The sequence below is a fragment of the Mandrillus leucophaeus genome, unplaced genomic scaffold (assembly GCF_000951045.1).
Source record: "Mandrillus leucophaeus isolate KB7577 unplaced genomic scaffold, Mleu.le_1.0 Scaffold36, whole genome shotgun sequence".
In the NCBI taxonomy this organism is placed as follows: Eukaryota; Metazoa; Chordata; class Mammalia; order Primates; family Cercopithecidae; genus Mandrillus; species Mandrillus leucophaeus.
In genome coordinates this window covers 673141-692105 of record NW_012103809.1, presented here as the reverse complement: position 1 = coordinate 692105, position 18965 = coordinate 673141, and the positions used below count along the sequence as shown (strand labels likewise).

Sequence of the window (18965 nt, the reverse complement as noted above, 5' to 3'; positions counted from 1 at the left end):
TTACTAAGCAAATATTTCATTTGTATAAGAAAAGGAAAAAAAAAAAAAAAAAAAAAAAAAAGGACTAAGTCATAGTTGGCTTTAAACCTAATTAACTGAATGATAGTAAGATGAACAAAATTACCAAACCAATACAACAAGCTTTAATTCCTGATTACCAGTGGCCCTGGAGAGACAGGATATTATTTGAGAGCCTAATATTTGAAAGCACTTTGTATATAAAACTAAATAAGATACAGACCTTGCCTTTATGGAGCTCACAGTCTAGCAGCGATAATAATAACTATTAAGCTCAAGAACAAATATGAGCTAGGTAAGGTGGCCACAAAATGGAAAAGATGATCTGCTCTGCTTGAACCAGTGAGAAAAAGGCTTCAGGAAATGGCTGAGATGGGTCTTAAAGGATAAGGAGGAGTAAGGAGGCTTTGAAAACCAGGTAGGCAGCAGAACACAAAGTGGAAAGGCACAGATGTGGCACGGTCTGGATGAGGAACTCTAAGTAACTCAGGCTGGCTAGAGCACAAGTTATGCATTTCATGGGGTAGTAGCAAAATACAAGAAGTAGGTAGGAGCCAGGATCCCAGAAGTCTTGAGAGCCATTCAAAAGAATGTGAACTTTGCCACTGAAGAGTTCTCACTTTTTTTGAGACAGGGTCTCACTTTGTTGCCCAGGCTGGAGTGTAGGAGTGAGAACGCGGCTCACTGTAGCCTCAACCTCCCAGGCTCAAGCAATCTTCCTGCCTCAGCCCCACAAGAGGCTGGGACCGGCTAATCTTTGTATTCTTTGTAGAGACGAGGTTTTGCCAGGTTGCCCGGGCTGGCCTTGAACTCCTGAGCTCAAGTGATCCACCTGCCTCAGCCTCCCAAAGTTTAGGGGTTACAGGCATGAGCCACCATGCCAGGCCACCACTGAAGAGTTCTATGAGGTGACTATTCACTCTAAGCAGTACACAAGGGATGCAATCATATGCAGCAAGTTTAGAGAAAAGTAGAAAAAGTAGGAAAATGACCATCATTTCACTAGGAACTGACCAGATGGTAAGGAGTGGAAGGAAGTATCTAAAATGACTCCTTGATTTCTGACTTAATAGATGAGAGTCCTCTCTTTAACCAGGATAGTAATGCTGGGGAAAAAGAAGCAGACTGAGAAAAAGGTAAGTTTAGTTCTAGACCTGATGAACTTGAGATCCAGGTACATTGTAAGCAGCTGGAATACAGAAATAGACCGCAAATGATTTACATTTATTAATTCAGTGTTAATTCATATCTCTCAAGCTATACAAATTTTACTAACAAGGGCAAAATTGACTGTCAATTTTGACAATGTCAATATACCCTTATTTGAGGAATTAGCAGGAAAAAGAAAGAAAGAATAAGAGAAAGAGGAAGGAAGGAAGGAGCAAAAGAAAGGGATCTAGGAAAGCACGTGTTTAATACAGTTAACATCCTGCCTAGACAATACTTTCATATGTCCTGTTTAGGAAGCAAGCAAGCAAGAGATAAAAAAGGGAAAAAAATATCCAAGCACACATGTAAAGAACTATGTCACTAGAGTGGTGGCTATTTGAACTGAACTATAATGAATGTTAAGAATCATAATCAATTGTTTACTCTCCTTACTTTAGCTTATTCTTAAAATCTATTTTCTCAGCATGGTCTACAACAGAAGAACCCGTTCTACTTTTAAAAAGTAGAGAATTCAATGTTGGATGATGCAGGGTTAGACCCACCTCTCTTTCCTTCTTCTCGACTCACAGTTTTTATCCTTATCTTTATTTCTTTTTCTTTTATGTGGGCTTCTACTCCGGTCCCTTCTATGTCGTGAACACTCAGCATCCAAATAGCTTCCACCAGACTGCCGTGAATCTACTGAAGCTGATCGCCTTTCTTCATTCCTAAAACATAGAAAAGAATATTAATCAGTTTGTTTTACCACTGGTCTCCAGTATACATACACAGACACACCAGTCTAAAGTGTAATATTCTATATCAAACCAATGGTAGATATGGTCTCAATACGCACAATCTTATAACCCATATAAGACAACAAATAAACAGAGCTCTTAACCCTTTTATGCCTGAGGTTGCAATTTTTTAAATTTTTGCAATGAGACCTTGGTGGGCAGTAGGATATAAATAATTCCCACAGGTTTGGCGTTCCAATAATGGAACACTAAGCATAAATATTAGTATGTTTTGCTATTTAAATATTTCACTAATATGGTTGTCCCCTGAAAACTGTCAAAGGGTAATGTCAGAACAACTCTGGTATAATAACTCTGGGCACCGATAACAAAAAACAAAAAGCATTTTCATGAGGATATTATGTGCTATCAAGGGTTTTGGAGATGCTAAAATTTAACAATTATAAGTTAATTGTTATCTGTTATCAAAGAGAGTATTTTCACCAATAAAGATAACGACGTACTTTTCAGCATCATCCTCTGCCTTCTCTTGTTCTTCTTGCCAGTGATTGCTGAGTTCTTCCATGTGCACATTTATCACATCTCGAATCACCTTGGGAGAGGTAAGCACCAAACTTCAGGTAAGAAAACTGCTCAAAAAATTAAGACTATAGCACTAGAAAAATCAGTGCTAACAATCAAATATTTACTAAGCGCTATGACATAATGGACTGTGGGACTTGTGTAGTTTAGAGAACACAGAAAAGGCAATGGTCAAACTGGAATATGAATAGCAGATAAAAGTTTTATAGCAATATTAAATTTGAAGTTGCTAAAACTGTACTACCTTTATGTGAGAAAATATCTCTGTTCTTATGAAATACACACCGGGGATAAAGGGTTATGATATATGTAATTTAACCCTTAAAGAATTCAGGGGAAAACAATATGTACAGATCGAGACAGAGAAAGAGAGAGTGCCAATGATAAGCTATGTGGCAAAATGCTAATAATGGGTAACCTGGGTAAAGGCAATATGGGAGTTCTTGGTATTATTTTTAGTTCTGCAATTTATCTCTCTGTTAGAGATTATTTACAAATGATTTTTTAAAAACCTTATAATTAAGTCATCTTGACTTAATCATATGACTTAAGACAAAATATGAAACATACAGCCACTTCACAGATACTTTCTGAATGACTCTACAAGGAAACTTTCCTATTTACCCATGCCACCAAGCACAGGGTTAGTCACTGCAGAAGCAAAGACAAAACTAAAATAGGAGCTTACACTTCCCTCATGATTAAACAGAAAATGTTTCCAGAAAAAAGGTACAGGGGACAAGAGGCAATCTCAGAAACACTATCATTCAGGCCTGACTGCATTTCTCCCTACCTTAAAGAAACTTTCAATGGCTCTCAAAGTAAAATGGAACAATATCCAAACTCCTTAATGAAGCCTTCAAAGCCCTCCAGGATTTTACTACATCAGATACAACCTAGCCTCATCTCTCAATGGAGAAGCCCTAAGCTCTAGCCACCCTGCGTTACTAATGAGTTTCTGAAAAACTCCTAAACTTTTATCTGCTTTTCAGAATGCTAGTTCTTCTACCCAGAAAATCCTTATCCACCACTTCTCCTCCTCCACTATATTCTCCCATGGAAAACCTAAGATACACCAAGGTCAAACCTAGCGGAGTGACATGAGTCACACACACCTATCTCCAGTTCCAGCTCTTGCACTTCCCTAGCAGGCCTACAAGCCTCCCTGTCAGCAGCTCTACATAAGTGCCTTGAAGTCTGCTATTTGCACAGAACCCACCCAGCTCAGGTCCACCACATACGAAAGAGTCAATAAGCAGACATTCCTTTACTCCTCCTTGCTTCTCCCTTTCACTCAAATGCTACATTCTCTATGAAGCCCTTGCCAATCTTATATTTCAATTTTTGAAGCTGGGTGATGGGTACACAAGGGTTCCTTAGACGATGCTATCCACTTTAGTATGTTTGAATATTTCCACAATAAAATATAAACTATAAAATCATGAAGAATGCTAGCAGCAACAATTTAAGCTTGATTACAAGGGTTATGAGACCAGAGAATAAACAACTGATGAGCCAAGTATCTTAGGGACTGTAAGAATCACCAAGGTAGTATGACAGGGACCCAGGCCTCTACTTGGGAAGGTAAGTCTAAAACACAGACTTTAATTGTAAAAAAGAACAGCATAAAATTTAGAGTTAAGCTGTGTGGTACAGAGTATAAGTACAATAAACTAGTGATAGATTAGTCAACTAGCACCTCATGGAAATGGTGGCCTTTAAACTCAACAACATTTAAAATGGCAAAAACAGAGCATTTCAGGTAAGAAAATAACAGGTAATAGGGCATGGAGGTAAGAGTAATTATATGCAATCAGATACAGTTTAAGAGACATGCTTGACTAAAGCAAAAGAAAATGCTTGGGAAAAGGAGGCCAAATTATCGAAGGTCTTTTACATCAGAGAGAAGTAAGAAAAAATATGGGGACAATTCGGGAATTGATGAGGAAATTATTTGTAGAGTCTGGGCAAGGTAATTAATACACCAAAAAAATTCATCGACGCTAATGAGCCATTAAATGGCATCTGAAAATAAGTCTAGATATACACTAAGAGACTAATGTATAAATAATGTATATCAACACATTTCTTAAGCCCAAATATTTACTAGAGTACATAAAAACATGCTTTCTGCCAAAAAAGATAATAGCTAATATCCATGAAGAAATTTGTGTTTGCATGCATTGTCAGTCAATTCTCATAACAACCCTGCAAAGATTATATTCTTATTACGAAAAGAAAACATTCAATCTAAAAATCTCAAATAACTTGCTCAAGTCAAAGAGCCAATGAGAAATAGCAGAATCAAAACTCAATGTGAGGTCTACCTAAAGCCCAAACTCATGCTCTTACCATGATACACTACTATTTTCTCACAAGGAGATACCTTTTAAGATTGTACAATTGTTTTATATAAGGTTCTTGTACTATGAAAGCCTTTGCTTGCTAAGGGGTGGGTCTAGAACTGATGGAACAGATACAAATCAGGTGTGGCCACCCTGAAGACACTTTCAGAAAATTTCCAAAAAATTGTGGAAATTCATAGAACAGATTTAGAAAATTACCAAAAGAAAATTTTTGTTATCAACAAAGATTATGTAAAACTTACCTCAGTATATGATTTCTTGGTTATGTGAACATTCTTAGCTCTATAGGACTGGCGTCTTCTTTTATAATCTCTTACTTCTGCTAGGATTTCAAGGTAGGATTTTGGACTTTTTCGACTATTATCTAATGAAAGGATAAAATAAAATTATTATATCCTTCAAACCTTTTAAATTCTATGAATTATCAAATAAACACATCACAATCCTATATTTCTAACTCGTTTCAAAGTAGCACATAAAAACATTCTAAAAATTGTATATTATTTATATACACGGGCTAAGTTTTATATCATTCCTTTTCTCCAGCCATTAGTTGAACATAAGAGTGCTTAGGTACATGGATTAAAGTAACAGCACAGTTGTAATATTCTTACAGAAAGAAGGTACATTTAATGTAAAAGTCAGAGTAAAACCTCAGGTACTGAGTAAATATCCCTCAGTATCCGTGGAGGATTTGTTCAGGAACCCCTAAGGATACCAAAATCCATGGATGCTCAAGTCTCTGATATAAAATGGTGCAGTATTTACATATAACCTACACACACCCTCCTGTACACTTGAAGTCATCTCTGAACTACTTTCAATACCTAATACAGGCCAGGTACAGTGGCTCAAGCCTGTAATCCCAGCACTTTGGGAGGCCAAGACAGGAGGATCACTTGAGGCCAGGGGTTTGAGACTAGCCTGACCAACGTAGCAAAACCTCATCTCTACTAAAAATACAAAAATTAGCCAGGCATGGTGGCACACGTCTGTAATCTCAGCTACTCAGGAGGCTGAGGCACAAGAATCGCTTGAGCTTGGGAGGCAGAGATTGCAACAAACAGAGATAGCGCTACGGCACTCCAGCCTGGGTGACAGAGTAAGACTCTGTCTCAAACAAACAAACAAAAAAACAAACAAAAAAAAAACACCAAAAACCTGATATGAAGTAAATGCTGTATGAATAGTTGTTAATATATTGTTTATGGAATTATGACAACAAAAAGTCTCTACATGTATAGTACAGGGGCAACCACCCATTTTTATTTTTTCCAAATATTTTCAATCCACAGTTGGTCAAATTGATGGATGTGGAACCCACAGTTACAGAGGGCCAACTTCACTTTAATATTAAATGATATAAAACCATTTTACTCTAACTCAAAGTGGCCCGACAATTAAATCATCTTAATAACACTCACAGAATAAAATGATAATGAAAAAAAGTAAAGCTATGATGTGCATCTCAAACCTTGATTGATTTTGGCAGCCAAGTCTACAAAGAGATCGCTGTCATTTTCAATAATCTGAGAATCAGAGCGCTTTTTCTTTGTCTCCTCAACTACGAAATCATAGAGGGCAAGACGATCAGCTTGAGTTAGATCACAAACAAACCGTTTGTGATTCAGAGGAACTTCAACAGGCAAAGAAGAATAAATCCCTAAAGTGAAAATAAAATCACAAGAATAAACAATACATGAAGCACTGTGAACTTAAAATCTACTAATTATCTTCAAACATGTGCTTTAATAATACAATATTAACACAAACTCTTTTTCATAATCTCTAAATATACAAAATATCAATCTAAGCAATAAATGACAAACAACAATTCTATCCTGAATGTTATATCCACAAAAAAAACACAACGTATTATGGAGGTTTGCTATTCTCTCCAACAATATAAAGACAGATCCCAAGAAGGCAGGCAGGAATAATCATAAAAGACAATTTGCTCTAAGAAAACCTTTTGGGTAACAATTTTTATAGCCATCTACAAAAGTAGGTATCTGTTGATAGGCTTTTCCCCATCAAAGTTGGGAAGAAAATGCTTTTAATAAGTAATATGCATTATAGTCCCTTTGAAAATAAACTATGGAAATATTAAAAACTGTGTAAAAAATATCTTTTGTATGAGACATCAAGCTAGATGGTCAATATTCAAAATATATCCCACTTGTGCAAGGACTTAGAGCTAGGGGCCAAAAAATAATTAAGTAGCAGAAATCCCACACCTCGTCAGGCCAGAAAAGAACAGATTAAATTGAAACTAAACTCATTTTAATTTCCTGAGGAGGAAGCATAGTGGCTTAACCAAATTAACTGAAAAAAGTTAATAGCAGTGCCCCCCGGTAATTACAGAATTTTCTAAAATCTGCTCATTAGTGAAAAAAAGTAAATACAATACCTTGATGTGATGTATTAAACATTGAAGAAAATTTTTGTTTTGAGATTCAAATTTTCTCAAATAAAAAAATGATTGGAACTGTAAAAAAAGCAATTTAAAACAATTCTTTCTAGACTTCATTATTCACTAATGCAAACAAAGAACATGAGCTACTAAAGGAATCCTTTTATTGTTTGCTAACTTATTCTAAAGTAGTAACTGGTTCATAGAACAACATAAAATCAGTAGCTCTTTCCAGATACTTATATTTGATAAAGTCTAACCTCATTAAGTTCCTAGGTAGAGGCAAAAAGAATTCAAATGAGAGCATACTATGAACTAAGCATTACAACAAAAAGAGGTACTACTTGTCTACATATTAAGAGGAGAGCTGCAGTCAATCTGAGGCCATGGTTTAACACGGCTTTAGATAACAATACATGGCCATTTTTACTAGTCAAAGGGTTTTGAATTAATGGAAAAAAAAGGGTTCCCTTTCAAGTCAATCAATTTTATTCTAATTATAGTAAGCATTTTATAATACAAAATTATAAAAACAGCTTTGATAAGCCTAATTCCTTTGAATATAGGCTATAAAAATTTGGGAGAAAAACAAAGATTAGAAAGTAATGATGTATTACAAACAAGCTCCCTATATACCTTTGCCTGTTATTTTTAAACAAAGAAATATAATTTCCTTCTTAAATTATTTTAGCATTTTCTTCAATTTATTCATCTTAAGTTTATGATGAAGACTGACACTTAAATTCCTTGTAATTCAACCAAAATTCCAATTCAAGACTATAATATGTGACAGGTATTAAGATAAAGTTTAGAAATTTGAGTGATACTTTTAAAAGGATATCATTTGCAAAAAGGATACTGCATATCTTTAAATAAGGAGTACATTCAGGTTCCTAATTCCTCTTTATACTCACCCCAATTACTGAAAAAGAAAAAGTACAGGAAAGGTTAAGCAACAAACTGCATTCAATTCATTCGGAACATAGATATTTCTGACAACAAAAAGGATAAACATACTTAAATAAACTTACATTTACATAAAATGTAAATTTTTAAAATGCATGTTTCTAAATGATTTAAAGGTACATATGAATGCGCTGTAATTATAATAACTCTAAGACCCTTTGGCTGCCTGTTTTTGCAGGTTTTTTGTGGCAAAATATATAACATAAAATTTAACATTCTAACCATATTTTCAGCGTACTGTTCAGAGACATGAAGTGCATTCACATTGTTGTGCAACCTCTATCCATCTCTAGAATTTTTTCATCACCCCAAATTGAAACTCTAATCTATTGTTTTAATAATGCCAATTCTAATTCTTGTTAGTTACTTTTGTTATCAAAGGGGATCTTAAACATATAACATACAACATTAAATAGTAGTAGCAGGTGTTGTCACAAAGATACAAATTCAGAATTTTAGGGAGAATTCATTCAGAGTCAATTCCCTAACATTACAGATAAAGAAATTAAGGGTCATAGAAGTAACATGACTTGCCCAAAGTCTCACAAGTGATAGGAACAGACTGGATCTAAAGCCATTCTATCCTGTCTTTTAAAGTTTCTTTGATAGCACACTGATCATGGCCATGACTCAAACACACTTCATGATACTGAAATATACAACTTGAATATTTAATATTGAAGGAAAAAGATAAACCACTAAACATAAATTGATTGTTTATGATTGAAATATCTTGGTTAAAAAATTAGCCGAAGTAACTATATCTGAAAATAAGTATGTACATCTAATAGCTGTTCGAGCTTTCATAAAGTTTAAGATTGAGAATTCTGTACACTGAGTTTAGGCCTGACATGACAGATGAAATGAAAACATGCATATAAAACCTTGTCAAAAAACTTACATTTCAGTGTGTAACAAACAAAATATGAATTAGATGGAGAAATGTAAAATTTTTCATGTGAGTCATTCTCCCTTCGAAGTAAATACATCAATAAGATATTTAAAGAAAGTCTTGTCCTGAGGGAAAAGATCTTAAAATGTCTAAGACATAAATGAGCCACAAAAATAATCTGTTCAGAAATTGCATAACTCTCTACAGAGAACATAAAACAAAAAAATTTTTTTTTTTTTGAGACAGAGTCTCACTCTGTCGCCCAGACTAGACTGCAGTGGCGCCATCTTGGCTCACTGCAACCTCCGCCTCCCAGGTTCAAGCGATTCTCCTGCCTCAGCCTCCCGAGTAGCTGGATTACACGCATGCACCATAGCGTCTGGCTAATTTTTGTATTTTTAGTAGAGACAGGGTTTCACCATGTTGGCCAGGCTGGTCTCAAACTCCTGACCTCAGATGATCTGCCTACCTCGGCCTCCCAAAGTGCTGGGATTACAGGCATGTGCCACCATGCACAGCCAAAAAAAAATTTTTAAACAAGGTTAAAGATCATATAAAAAATTACTGTTGGCCAGGCACAGTAGCTCACGCCTGTAATCCCAACACTTTGGGAGGCCAAGGTGGGCGGATCACGAGGTCAGGAAATCGAGACCATCCTGGCTAACATGGTGAAACTCCATCTCTACTAAAAAAATACAAAAAAATTAGCCTGGTATGGTGGCGGGTGCCTGCAGTCCCTGCTACTCGGTAGCCTGAGGCAGGAGAATGGCGTGAACCCAGGAGGCCGAGCTAGCAGTGAGCCGAGATTGTGCCATTAAACTCCAGCCTGGATGGCAGAGCAAGACTCAGTCTCAAAAAAAAAAAGAAAAAAAAGTTACTGGTAACAATTATATCTTAATTTAAGATAGTGTAAGAATTCAGAATCAAAGTTCCTCTTACCTATCAAAAGAACTATTCATTCGAAGTAATTATTTGCTTTTGAAAAGAACTAAACTCCATGTCCAAATCTCCCTTATTACCGTTATAAAAATTAAAAAGCAGAACATTTTCTAAATTACTTATATATATAAAACTCATCCATTTCATTATCTTAATATTACTTTCTGTACATTAATTTCCACTTAGACCATAGAAGCTACCAATTTTTGGAGCTAGGGCTTGTTTAGCATCCATTATCTCTGTTCCTCTCAACAACTCTATAAATAGAGTTTTATATTACAGATAAAGAAACAAAAACTCACAGTTGTCATCATTAATACATGGCCAAGCAACTACTTTTATTTCTCTAAAACAGGTTTACGCAAAGCAGAATTAACAATTAACAGCACCAATAGTCACAATTAGTATGTAGAGATACGAAGTTTCTGATATTCTTCCACTTAATCATGAAAGACATGATAAATAAATTTGAGCAATATCTAGAATCCTAGTCCACAAATTTTACTAAATGTAGGGTATCTAACAGAAAATCAACTCAGTTCAGAGTTTGTGTCAAAATTTAGAACTTAGTTCTGGATTCACTTTGCTATTATCTAGCAAAGGCGAGTTACTTCACTTTTTTGTGTCTGTTTCTTCACCTATCATGGAGGGGAAAATATCGTTCAGTTTATCACAAGTTTGTTGTGAAAGAGAAATGTAATTCATAAAAGAGCTTTAAAAAAATAACCTTTTAAAAAATAAAAATATGGAGGACTTTTAGAACCAACACACTAGAACTTTATCATGTCTCCATCAGATAGTTTTTCTTATCTGTAAAATGCAGACACTGGATTAGATGATCTCCAAGTTCTCTTTCAACTCTAAAATAAATTCAGTAAATCTAACCACTTAAGAGTCAAACAAAGTCCTTTAAGTATTATTAACCTCTTCAAAAACCAAAAACCTCCAACTTTTTTATGGGTACACTACCAGGGGATATGAGTAGAACCAATAGCAGAGGCCAAAAAAGGCTTGACCAGTCTAGTCATAACTCAGTAATCTGTCCGAATAAATAAAATGAGAGTCAACTGTCTCCCTCAAAGAAAAAAATCTGGAATTTCGCTGACAGGGACAAAAGTGGGAACCTCAAAACAAAAAATACAAGAAATGTACTTCTGGCTGTTGTAGAGAACCCATGTAATATAGACAGCTAAGGATGGTCTTCCTTCTGTAGCCACAGTGCAACTCTGAGAAATCAAGTCCAGATACTGACTTAACACAGTATTTGGTAAAGATCCTCAACTTCAATGAGGGAGAAAACCAACCATGACTACAGCCTGGTAAATATAATTCAGCTAGAAAAAAGAATGAGGAAAAAAAGGTAAGTTGTGCAGAGAAAGCTACCTACAGAAGGTTCAAAGAAGACAATGCAGAAATAGAAATCCTTATAAGAGAAGCCACTCAGGTTTTTGGCTAGATGTCCTATCATATCTACATTCATTAGAAATTTAAACTTTTATTAACTCGTTTGTCTATGTGTTTGTTTGTTGGTTTGTTTTTGAGATGGAGTTTCGCTCTGTTGCCCACGCTGGAGTGCAATGGTGCGATCTGGGCTCACTGAAACCTCCGCCTCCTGGGTTCCAGCAATTCTTCCTGCCTCGGTCTCTCAAGTAGCTGGGATTACAGGCACTTGCCACCATGCCCAGCTAACTTTTGTATTTTTTAGTGTTTCGCCATGTTGGCCAGGGTGGTCTTGAACTCCTGACCTCAGGTGATCCACCCGCCTCAGCCTCCCAAAGTGCTGGGATGACAGGCGTGAGCCACCGTGTCTGGCCTATGTCTCTGTTTTTGATGGATTAAGTTTTCTTTCAATTTCCTAAAAGCTTATGCTTAAAACTTCTAACCTATTCTCTGCTGAAGTTCCCAGGGAGAACTCTTTAACCCAGCTCTAAAGGTGGGCATGAAAGGATCTATTAATATGAATCCTCTGAAATTATATGTAAAACTTTTGTGTTTGTACTTTTTTTCTGAGAAGGGGATCCCAAGCATTCATCACTTCAAACCAACTCACTTACTGTGTAGCAATCTGAGGGTACCTGTGGAGACTAATCTCTTTCAGCCCAAGCCTTTTCTTTACATTGCATTTCAATACTCTAAAGAGAGGAAATCTCAGGGTAAAAGAGTCTCACTCAGTGGCATTTATAGATGTTCCTTGACTTACATGGGGTTACATCCCGATAAACCCATCATAAACTTTATACGGTTAAGTTGAAAATGCAGCCCAGAGTCACTAGTACTTAAAGTCTAAAACCTTGTGATTGTGCATTGTTTTCATACCATCATAAAATTGAAAAAATCCTAAATCAAATCATCATTAAGTTGGGACCATCTGTATTTACTAAATAACAGTTTTTTATATTAGCCACAAGACAATCTCACCTCTAAATCACCAGGTTATTCCAAAGGATGAACCCCTAGCTAAGACAGTGTCCTGGTGAGACTCTAGTGTATCTCAACAGGAAACATCTAACAAATGATGGTGAAATGAAGCAAATTAGCCTAATGCTAAATGTAAAACTTAACCTTTCCCATGTAACAGTTTTCACAGGTTTTTCTTGAAATTAGTGACATGTTTATGAGAAAAATAATAATTTGATTCATTAATTCACTTAAACTGTAATGCCACTTACTTTGATTATAACAATCACTGTCTTTCCCAACTGCAGTTCTAGCTTGTTTAATTATCTGGAATTGTGAGTCCTTATCTGTCAAAAAAAAAAAATCCATAAATACAATATGAATCATCAGTGACCATAATTAAATGATTAACTGGTTTCTGATCGAAGCCCTTTGGGCATGTGGACAAACCTTCCAGAATCTTAAGAAATATCCACATCCCTGTCTATGAAATCTGAACACAGAACCTTTCAGATTTATCTACAGCCCGGTAAGTAATCAGACTTCAAGCAGTTCATGTCTATAATTAGGCATGCAGCAGTAGCAGCGACAAATTTTACTGACCAGTAACAGCTAACATTCTCAAAGCCTGTGCTGTAATGGTCACAACTCTGTGACCCTTTAGCTGACTCCAGCTAAGTGCCTGACACTATTCTAAGAATATATCACTTAATCCTCGCAAAGTGCTATTATAACCATCTCCATTTTATAAAGAAATTTAGGCAACAAACAGGTTAATTACCTCGCTGAAAGTCACATCTGTTCATGATAAAAACAGGAGTTGAATCAGGACATTCTCTTTCAAGAGCCCAAGACTTTAACCTCTATATATGCTGTGAATCCCTGGAACACATGTCCATCTTCAGTCTCATCCTTCAATCTATGTCACATGCTCAAATTTTTGTTGTAACTCAGAAGGAAGGTGTCTGCTCTACTACACAAAGCTTTGTAAGGTTTTCACTGCCTATTAATACAAGCCTGGTCTCTAAACTTCAGATTATGTGAATTAGTTGCCTTATACATTAATTAATTCTACATTCTTTGAAGATACTAAATGTCCTTCTTAATCGTAAGCATGCTTATAAAATCCATTCTTTTGATAACGCAAAAATGAAAAATCAGTATCTACACTAAGATATTTTAAAATTATAATAACTTAATACTTACTCAAAGTAATTGAAGGTATCTTCACATTCTCATAGAAAAACTCAGGATTATACATTTCATCCTGAAAAAAAAAATCTTAGTGTTCTTAAGTATCAGATAATTGACTATTTTAAGACTTGACATAAACAATAGATTAGTATCACTTAATTATTTCTCACAATAATTTGTGAAATTAGGCAAGTATCATCCTACCCTTCAAGTAAGGGCTATTATTTCATGTTGGTGAGCCTCACAATATAACTTCCAAAAACTGTGAATTAAGGCATGAAATGCATGACATATACATATATATTTTACTATAAAATAATAAATATATGGTACCTCTTCTTCTTTGGTATAGCCCATTTTCCTCAATCTACAAGATGCCATGTGCTTTGCTAAAGACGATTTAGGCATGTGATGATTGGAATCGTAAGGACATAACACAACTTCATCCTATAAAAATCAAACAGAAACAAAAAAAAATTGGTACATAATATTAAAATAAATAATTATTACCATTAAATGTTTACCATTTAATTATGTACCAGTACTGTCTAGTGCATCCTCTTCTACAGGCCTCTCTCAACCCCCATGTGGGTGTGTATTAAAGAAAAACAAAACTCCTTCAACCCCTAACTCTCTAAATGCCCCTGTCCTCTGTCCACTCCTTCAAAGCCTAACTCTCTGAAATGTGTATTTACACTCACTGTCTAAACAACCTCACCTATAACCATTCCTCACTCACTGCCACCATCACCCCACTGAAACCAGTCAATAGGTCACTAACAACTTTGCTACTAAAGCCAAAGAACATGTCACTGTCTTGTCATATCTAAACTCTTGGAAGGTCGCACTCCAATTGTTCATTTGTCATTCAGACACACCCCTCAGGTTCTTTCTACCTCTCTGGCTTCTTCTATTTGGTCTCCTCTAAATATCTGTCTACATTGCTCTATTTGTCCCCCTTTAGATGTTGGTTTTCATAAATTAATATAACCACTGACCTTTTGCTATTTAATATCTGCTTACTGAAAGAAAGATCTCAAGGCTGCAACTCTCACTATACAGTGAGGACTCCCAAAATTTATATCTTTAAACCTTGTTTCTGTCCAGTACCGTACACTAAAGACACTAAAGGTTCAACACAAACAAAAATAAATTCATTCTACTCATCGTCTCCTAACCCTCAAACCTACTCCTCTTGTACTTCCCATTTCAGTGAAAGGTCCCACTTGCTCAAGCAAGAAACCATGTCCTCTCCCTCATCACCCATATCCAATCAATCACCTAGCCCTGCCAATTTAACTCCTGAATATTTCTGAAAATCCCTCAACATCCTCCATCCCCACTGCCACTTCCCCAATTCAGGGATCATCAACTCTCTGCTGGAATACAACAGCCATCTCCTGACTACACTCGCTTTCTCTCTCTGTTTCCAGTCTTGCTGCCCTCCCCTTCATTTTCCATCCTGTAGCTGGTCTGAATTCCAGCTCTGCCACTTACTGGCTGCATGAAATTGGGTGAGGTACTTAATCTCTCTTTGCCTCATTTTCCTTATCTATTATATAAAATGAAAATAATAACAGGACCTCTCTCAAAAAGTGATTGTGAAGATTTAAAAAAGTATACCAAAGTTTATACACATAAAGGAATTCAAATAGGGCCTGGTACATAGCAAGCATTCAATAAATGTATGTTATTATTTTATTAAAAGGTAAGTATGATTATGATATGCCCCGGCTTAAAATACTTCCATGCCTCCCCACTGCCTTCATTAAAAAAAAAAAAATCTAGACTTTCTAATATGGCTAACAAGGACATTTAAGATCTGACCTCTACCCCCCACCATCGTTCTGCGGTAACTCTACACCCTATGCTCTAGCTATCCTTAACTACTTGCTTCCTGATACGGTTACTCCCTGTCTCTGAACTTCTACACATGCTGTTGATGCTTCTTATTCTCACTCCCCAACCCCCTAGTTAATTCAGATCACTTTTATTTACCAGCTTAGAGTTCACTTTGTCCAGGAAGCCTTTGTTGACCACCACTTTGTCCACCACAGCCTATAATAAACTGTACTATAGCAATTCCAACCCCACCCATCATAGACCCATGATAATATAATGGTTGAGTTCTCCGTATTCCCCCTCACCACCACCAGACAATAAGCTCTGTGAGGACCAGGAACTGTAACTGTTGTTCACTAAATTTTAGTACTAAAACACCGGTGGAAATCCTAATTGCCATTTACTAGCAGTGTATCCTTGGACAAATTATTACCTCTGTGCCCCTTTCCTTGTCTATAAAATGTAGTCAACAATACCTACCTCACAGGGTTATTTTGAGTATTAAATGAAGCAATGTATTGTAAGTGGCACAAACAAAGTGCTATTTAAATGTTAATACAAGGAATCCAATGTTACTCCAATGCTGAGTAAACAATGTATGGTAAGGTCTGGTAAGTCCCACTCAATGGAATTCCCAGCTTCAAATACCCCTCTAAATGAACAATAAAGATCTTTTAATTTCTTCTGTGCTTTTAATACAATAAATAATGAATGGTATATACAGAAATCAAATATATTTTAAATGTCTCAGGAATCAGTAACTTCAACCCAGGAGAAATTACAGCATGGTAAACCCAGAAGTAATATTAAAGATAATGAATTACCCCACATTGGAGCACTTCCCTTCCTCTCACTCCACCAAAAAACACCCCACAAAAAACAAAAATCACCATTGTTCACTCTAAATACACTTGCCTACATTTTTAAAAAAGCAATGCTAATGTCCACGGGAGTTGCCAGTTACCATCTCTTGGTGATATCCTTTAATAATCCTAGAATCGGGGCTGTCCCAGTAAGAAGTGTCCAATTTTAAGGCATAGAAAGGCGAACTGGCAAACTCCCAGCTCTCCTGACACCGAATCTGGTGCAACTGCGAAATCCATATGACAGATGACAATGCAAACCGCCAATCCCTCTGCAGCACTCTGAGACCCATTCACTTAGTTTCTAAATAAATACCAAATCTGCCATTCCCTCCTCACTCAACACATCTTCCGGAATTTTGTTTGTTTGTGTTTTGAGACAGGGTCTTGCTCTATCGCCCAGGCTGGAATGCAGCGGAGCGATCTCGGCTCACCGCACCCTCGACCTCCTGGGCTCAAGCGATCCTCCCACTCCAGCCTCCCAAATAGCTGGGGCCACAGGCTCACACCATCACACTCGGCTAATTTTTTTATTTTTGGTAGGAAGAGGTTTCCCCATATTGCCCAGGCTAGTCTCGAACTCCTGGGCTCAAGGGATCCTCCCGCCTTGGCCTCTCAACGTGCTGGGATTACAGGTGTAAGCCACCGCGCCCGGCCCCCCGTTTTCTTTAAGCTCGAAGTTCCGCGGGAGGAGCGCCGCACCGGAGGTCGGCGTGGAGCCTTCGGGAGGCCCTCGCGCGCCCGAGCCCAGGACTCAGGGAGGTCAGGGTTGCTCCAAGGCCCGCGGCTCCCCTCGGGTCCCGAGCGCCCATCGCGGCTATGCACACGGACAAGGACTCCTCGCCCTTCCTCCGCGGCTGCCAGTGCGGATCTCCCTTCTTCCAGAGAAGACCACGGGCCGATAGTCCCCGAAAGGGCCCAGCGGCCGCGCCCCTCACCTCCGCCGCCTCCTCTTCCCCGGGATCCAGACTATCCAGGTCCCAGCCCAGGGACGCCGTCACCTCCTCCAGCGTCCGGCAGCAGCTCTCCACGAACTCGCTCAGCTCCTCCTGCAGCCGCCGCCGCTCCTCCACAGGTGGAGGCTCGCCTTCCATGGCTGCAGCCCACCCGCCAAGAGGAAGCGGCCGAACTGCAGACGGCGCGCGCGGGCCTCTGGGAGCTGTGGGCGGGGCCACAGCCACCACGTGACTGGAGCAGCCTGTAGGGAAGAGCCCCGGGAAGGGCGGGACTGTTATTTTGAGAGGCGTTTTCCAATCTCCTCTCAGCTTTTGGGTGCCGTTGCGCTGGCGTTTCTTGAAAGACGTTCACGCTCCTCGACTTTCTCAGAAAAAACGGTTTATAGCTACAGAAAAGTTTTAAAAATAGTACAGTGAGCTTTCGTTTAGCTGTCCTTCAGCTCGTTGTTAACATTTTGCCACGTTTGATTTCTCTCCATCTGTTCTCTCCACATTCACAGCCCCACCCAATGATTTTTGCTAAATTCTTTGAAAGTAAGTTGCAGATTCTTCACCCCCAAATATGTTAACATGCTTCTTCCAAGAATACGAACATTTTCCTGTGTAACCGCAATACATGATCAAACCTAAGAAAATTAGTAATTCCATAAAATCATTTATTATACAGTTCATATTCAAATTTCCCCATTGTCCCCAAAATTATTTCTATAGCAGTTTTATTTTTTCAACCCATAAGCTATTATTAGTTATTGTCTCTTTTAATCCAGATCAGCCTCCTTCACCCTCTTTTTAAATTAAATCATTAAATGTTGTGATGAGCCTAGGCCAGTTGTCTTGTAGAATATCCCTCATTCTGGATTTGTCAGATTCTGTTTCCCTCATGATTAGATTCAGATCGAGCACTTTAGCAAGAATACTACCTAAGAGGTATTGCCAACTCACAGGGACACATAACTCAATTATATTAGTAATGCTAACTTTGATCACTTGGTAAAGATGGTGGCTACATCTCTTCATTCTAATAGTACATTTTCCCCATTTTCCCCTTAGGAACTGGTAAGCAATCTGTAGATTATACCTTGAGGCCATATGAATACCCTGTTCCCCAACTGGTTTATACAGTCCTTCACTGACTCTGTTGTTACAATAGGAGTTATAAATGATTCTGTAATAGTATCATGCCTTCTGTGTTTGTTAACTGGCGTTCTTTCCACACCTCCATTTTAGTGTTTTCTTCACTATGGGAATCAAGGTGTTTTTAAAGTTATTGATTTAAAGGTTTTTTTTTAAATTCAATATAATATACTCCTTTAACATCGTAATTCTTGTTGATGCTCAAATTGTCCCAAATGTGGCCAGTGGAAGCCACATTAAGCCATCTGTGTCTTTGACGTATCCCTATTAGTCCTTGAATGCTTTCTTGCTTTGATAACACAAGCTTAACTTTGTATATTTCCTACCCAAGACCTGGAATTAGCCCTTGTAGTTTCCCCAAATGGTTTTAACTCCCAAAATCTAACCAATTTTATATTACTTTTTAAAATTTTTTCAAGTCCGAGTGTCAAACCTCGGTTTCCTTTTGCACTTTGTTTACCCCTGTGAAGGAACTGTGGAGGAATTTTTTGGTGAA

At 37.5% G+C, this 18965-nt stretch overlaps 1 protein-coding gene across 1 annotated transcript in view; it reads right to left on the bottom strand.

Annotated features, from left to right (window-relative positions):
* The window catches only part of SNRNP48 (small nuclear ribonucleoprotein 48kDa (U11/U12)), an 18790-nt gene extending 1286 nt beyond the window's left edge, over positions 1–17504 (bottom strand). Inside the window, exons 1-8 of the mRNA XM_011989624.1 lie at positions 17318–17504; positions 14008–14121; positions 13687–13747; positions 12753–12827; positions 6348–6536; positions 5116–5237; positions 2429–2517; positions 1731–1895 (exon numbers count right to left, since the gene is read on the bottom strand). Of these exons, the coding sequence (XP_011845014.1) occupies positions 1731–1895; positions 2429–2517; positions 5116–5237; positions 6348–6536; positions 12753–12827; positions 13687–13747; positions 14008–14121; positions 17318–17473 (971 nt within the window). The 5' untranslated portion in view covers positions 17474–17504. The remainder of the gene's footprint in view (positions 1–1730; positions 1896–2428; positions 2518–5115; positions 5238–6347; positions 6537–12752; positions 12828–13686; positions 13748–14007; positions 14122–17317) is intronic.
* Positions 17505–18965: the final 1461 nt, after the last annotated feature.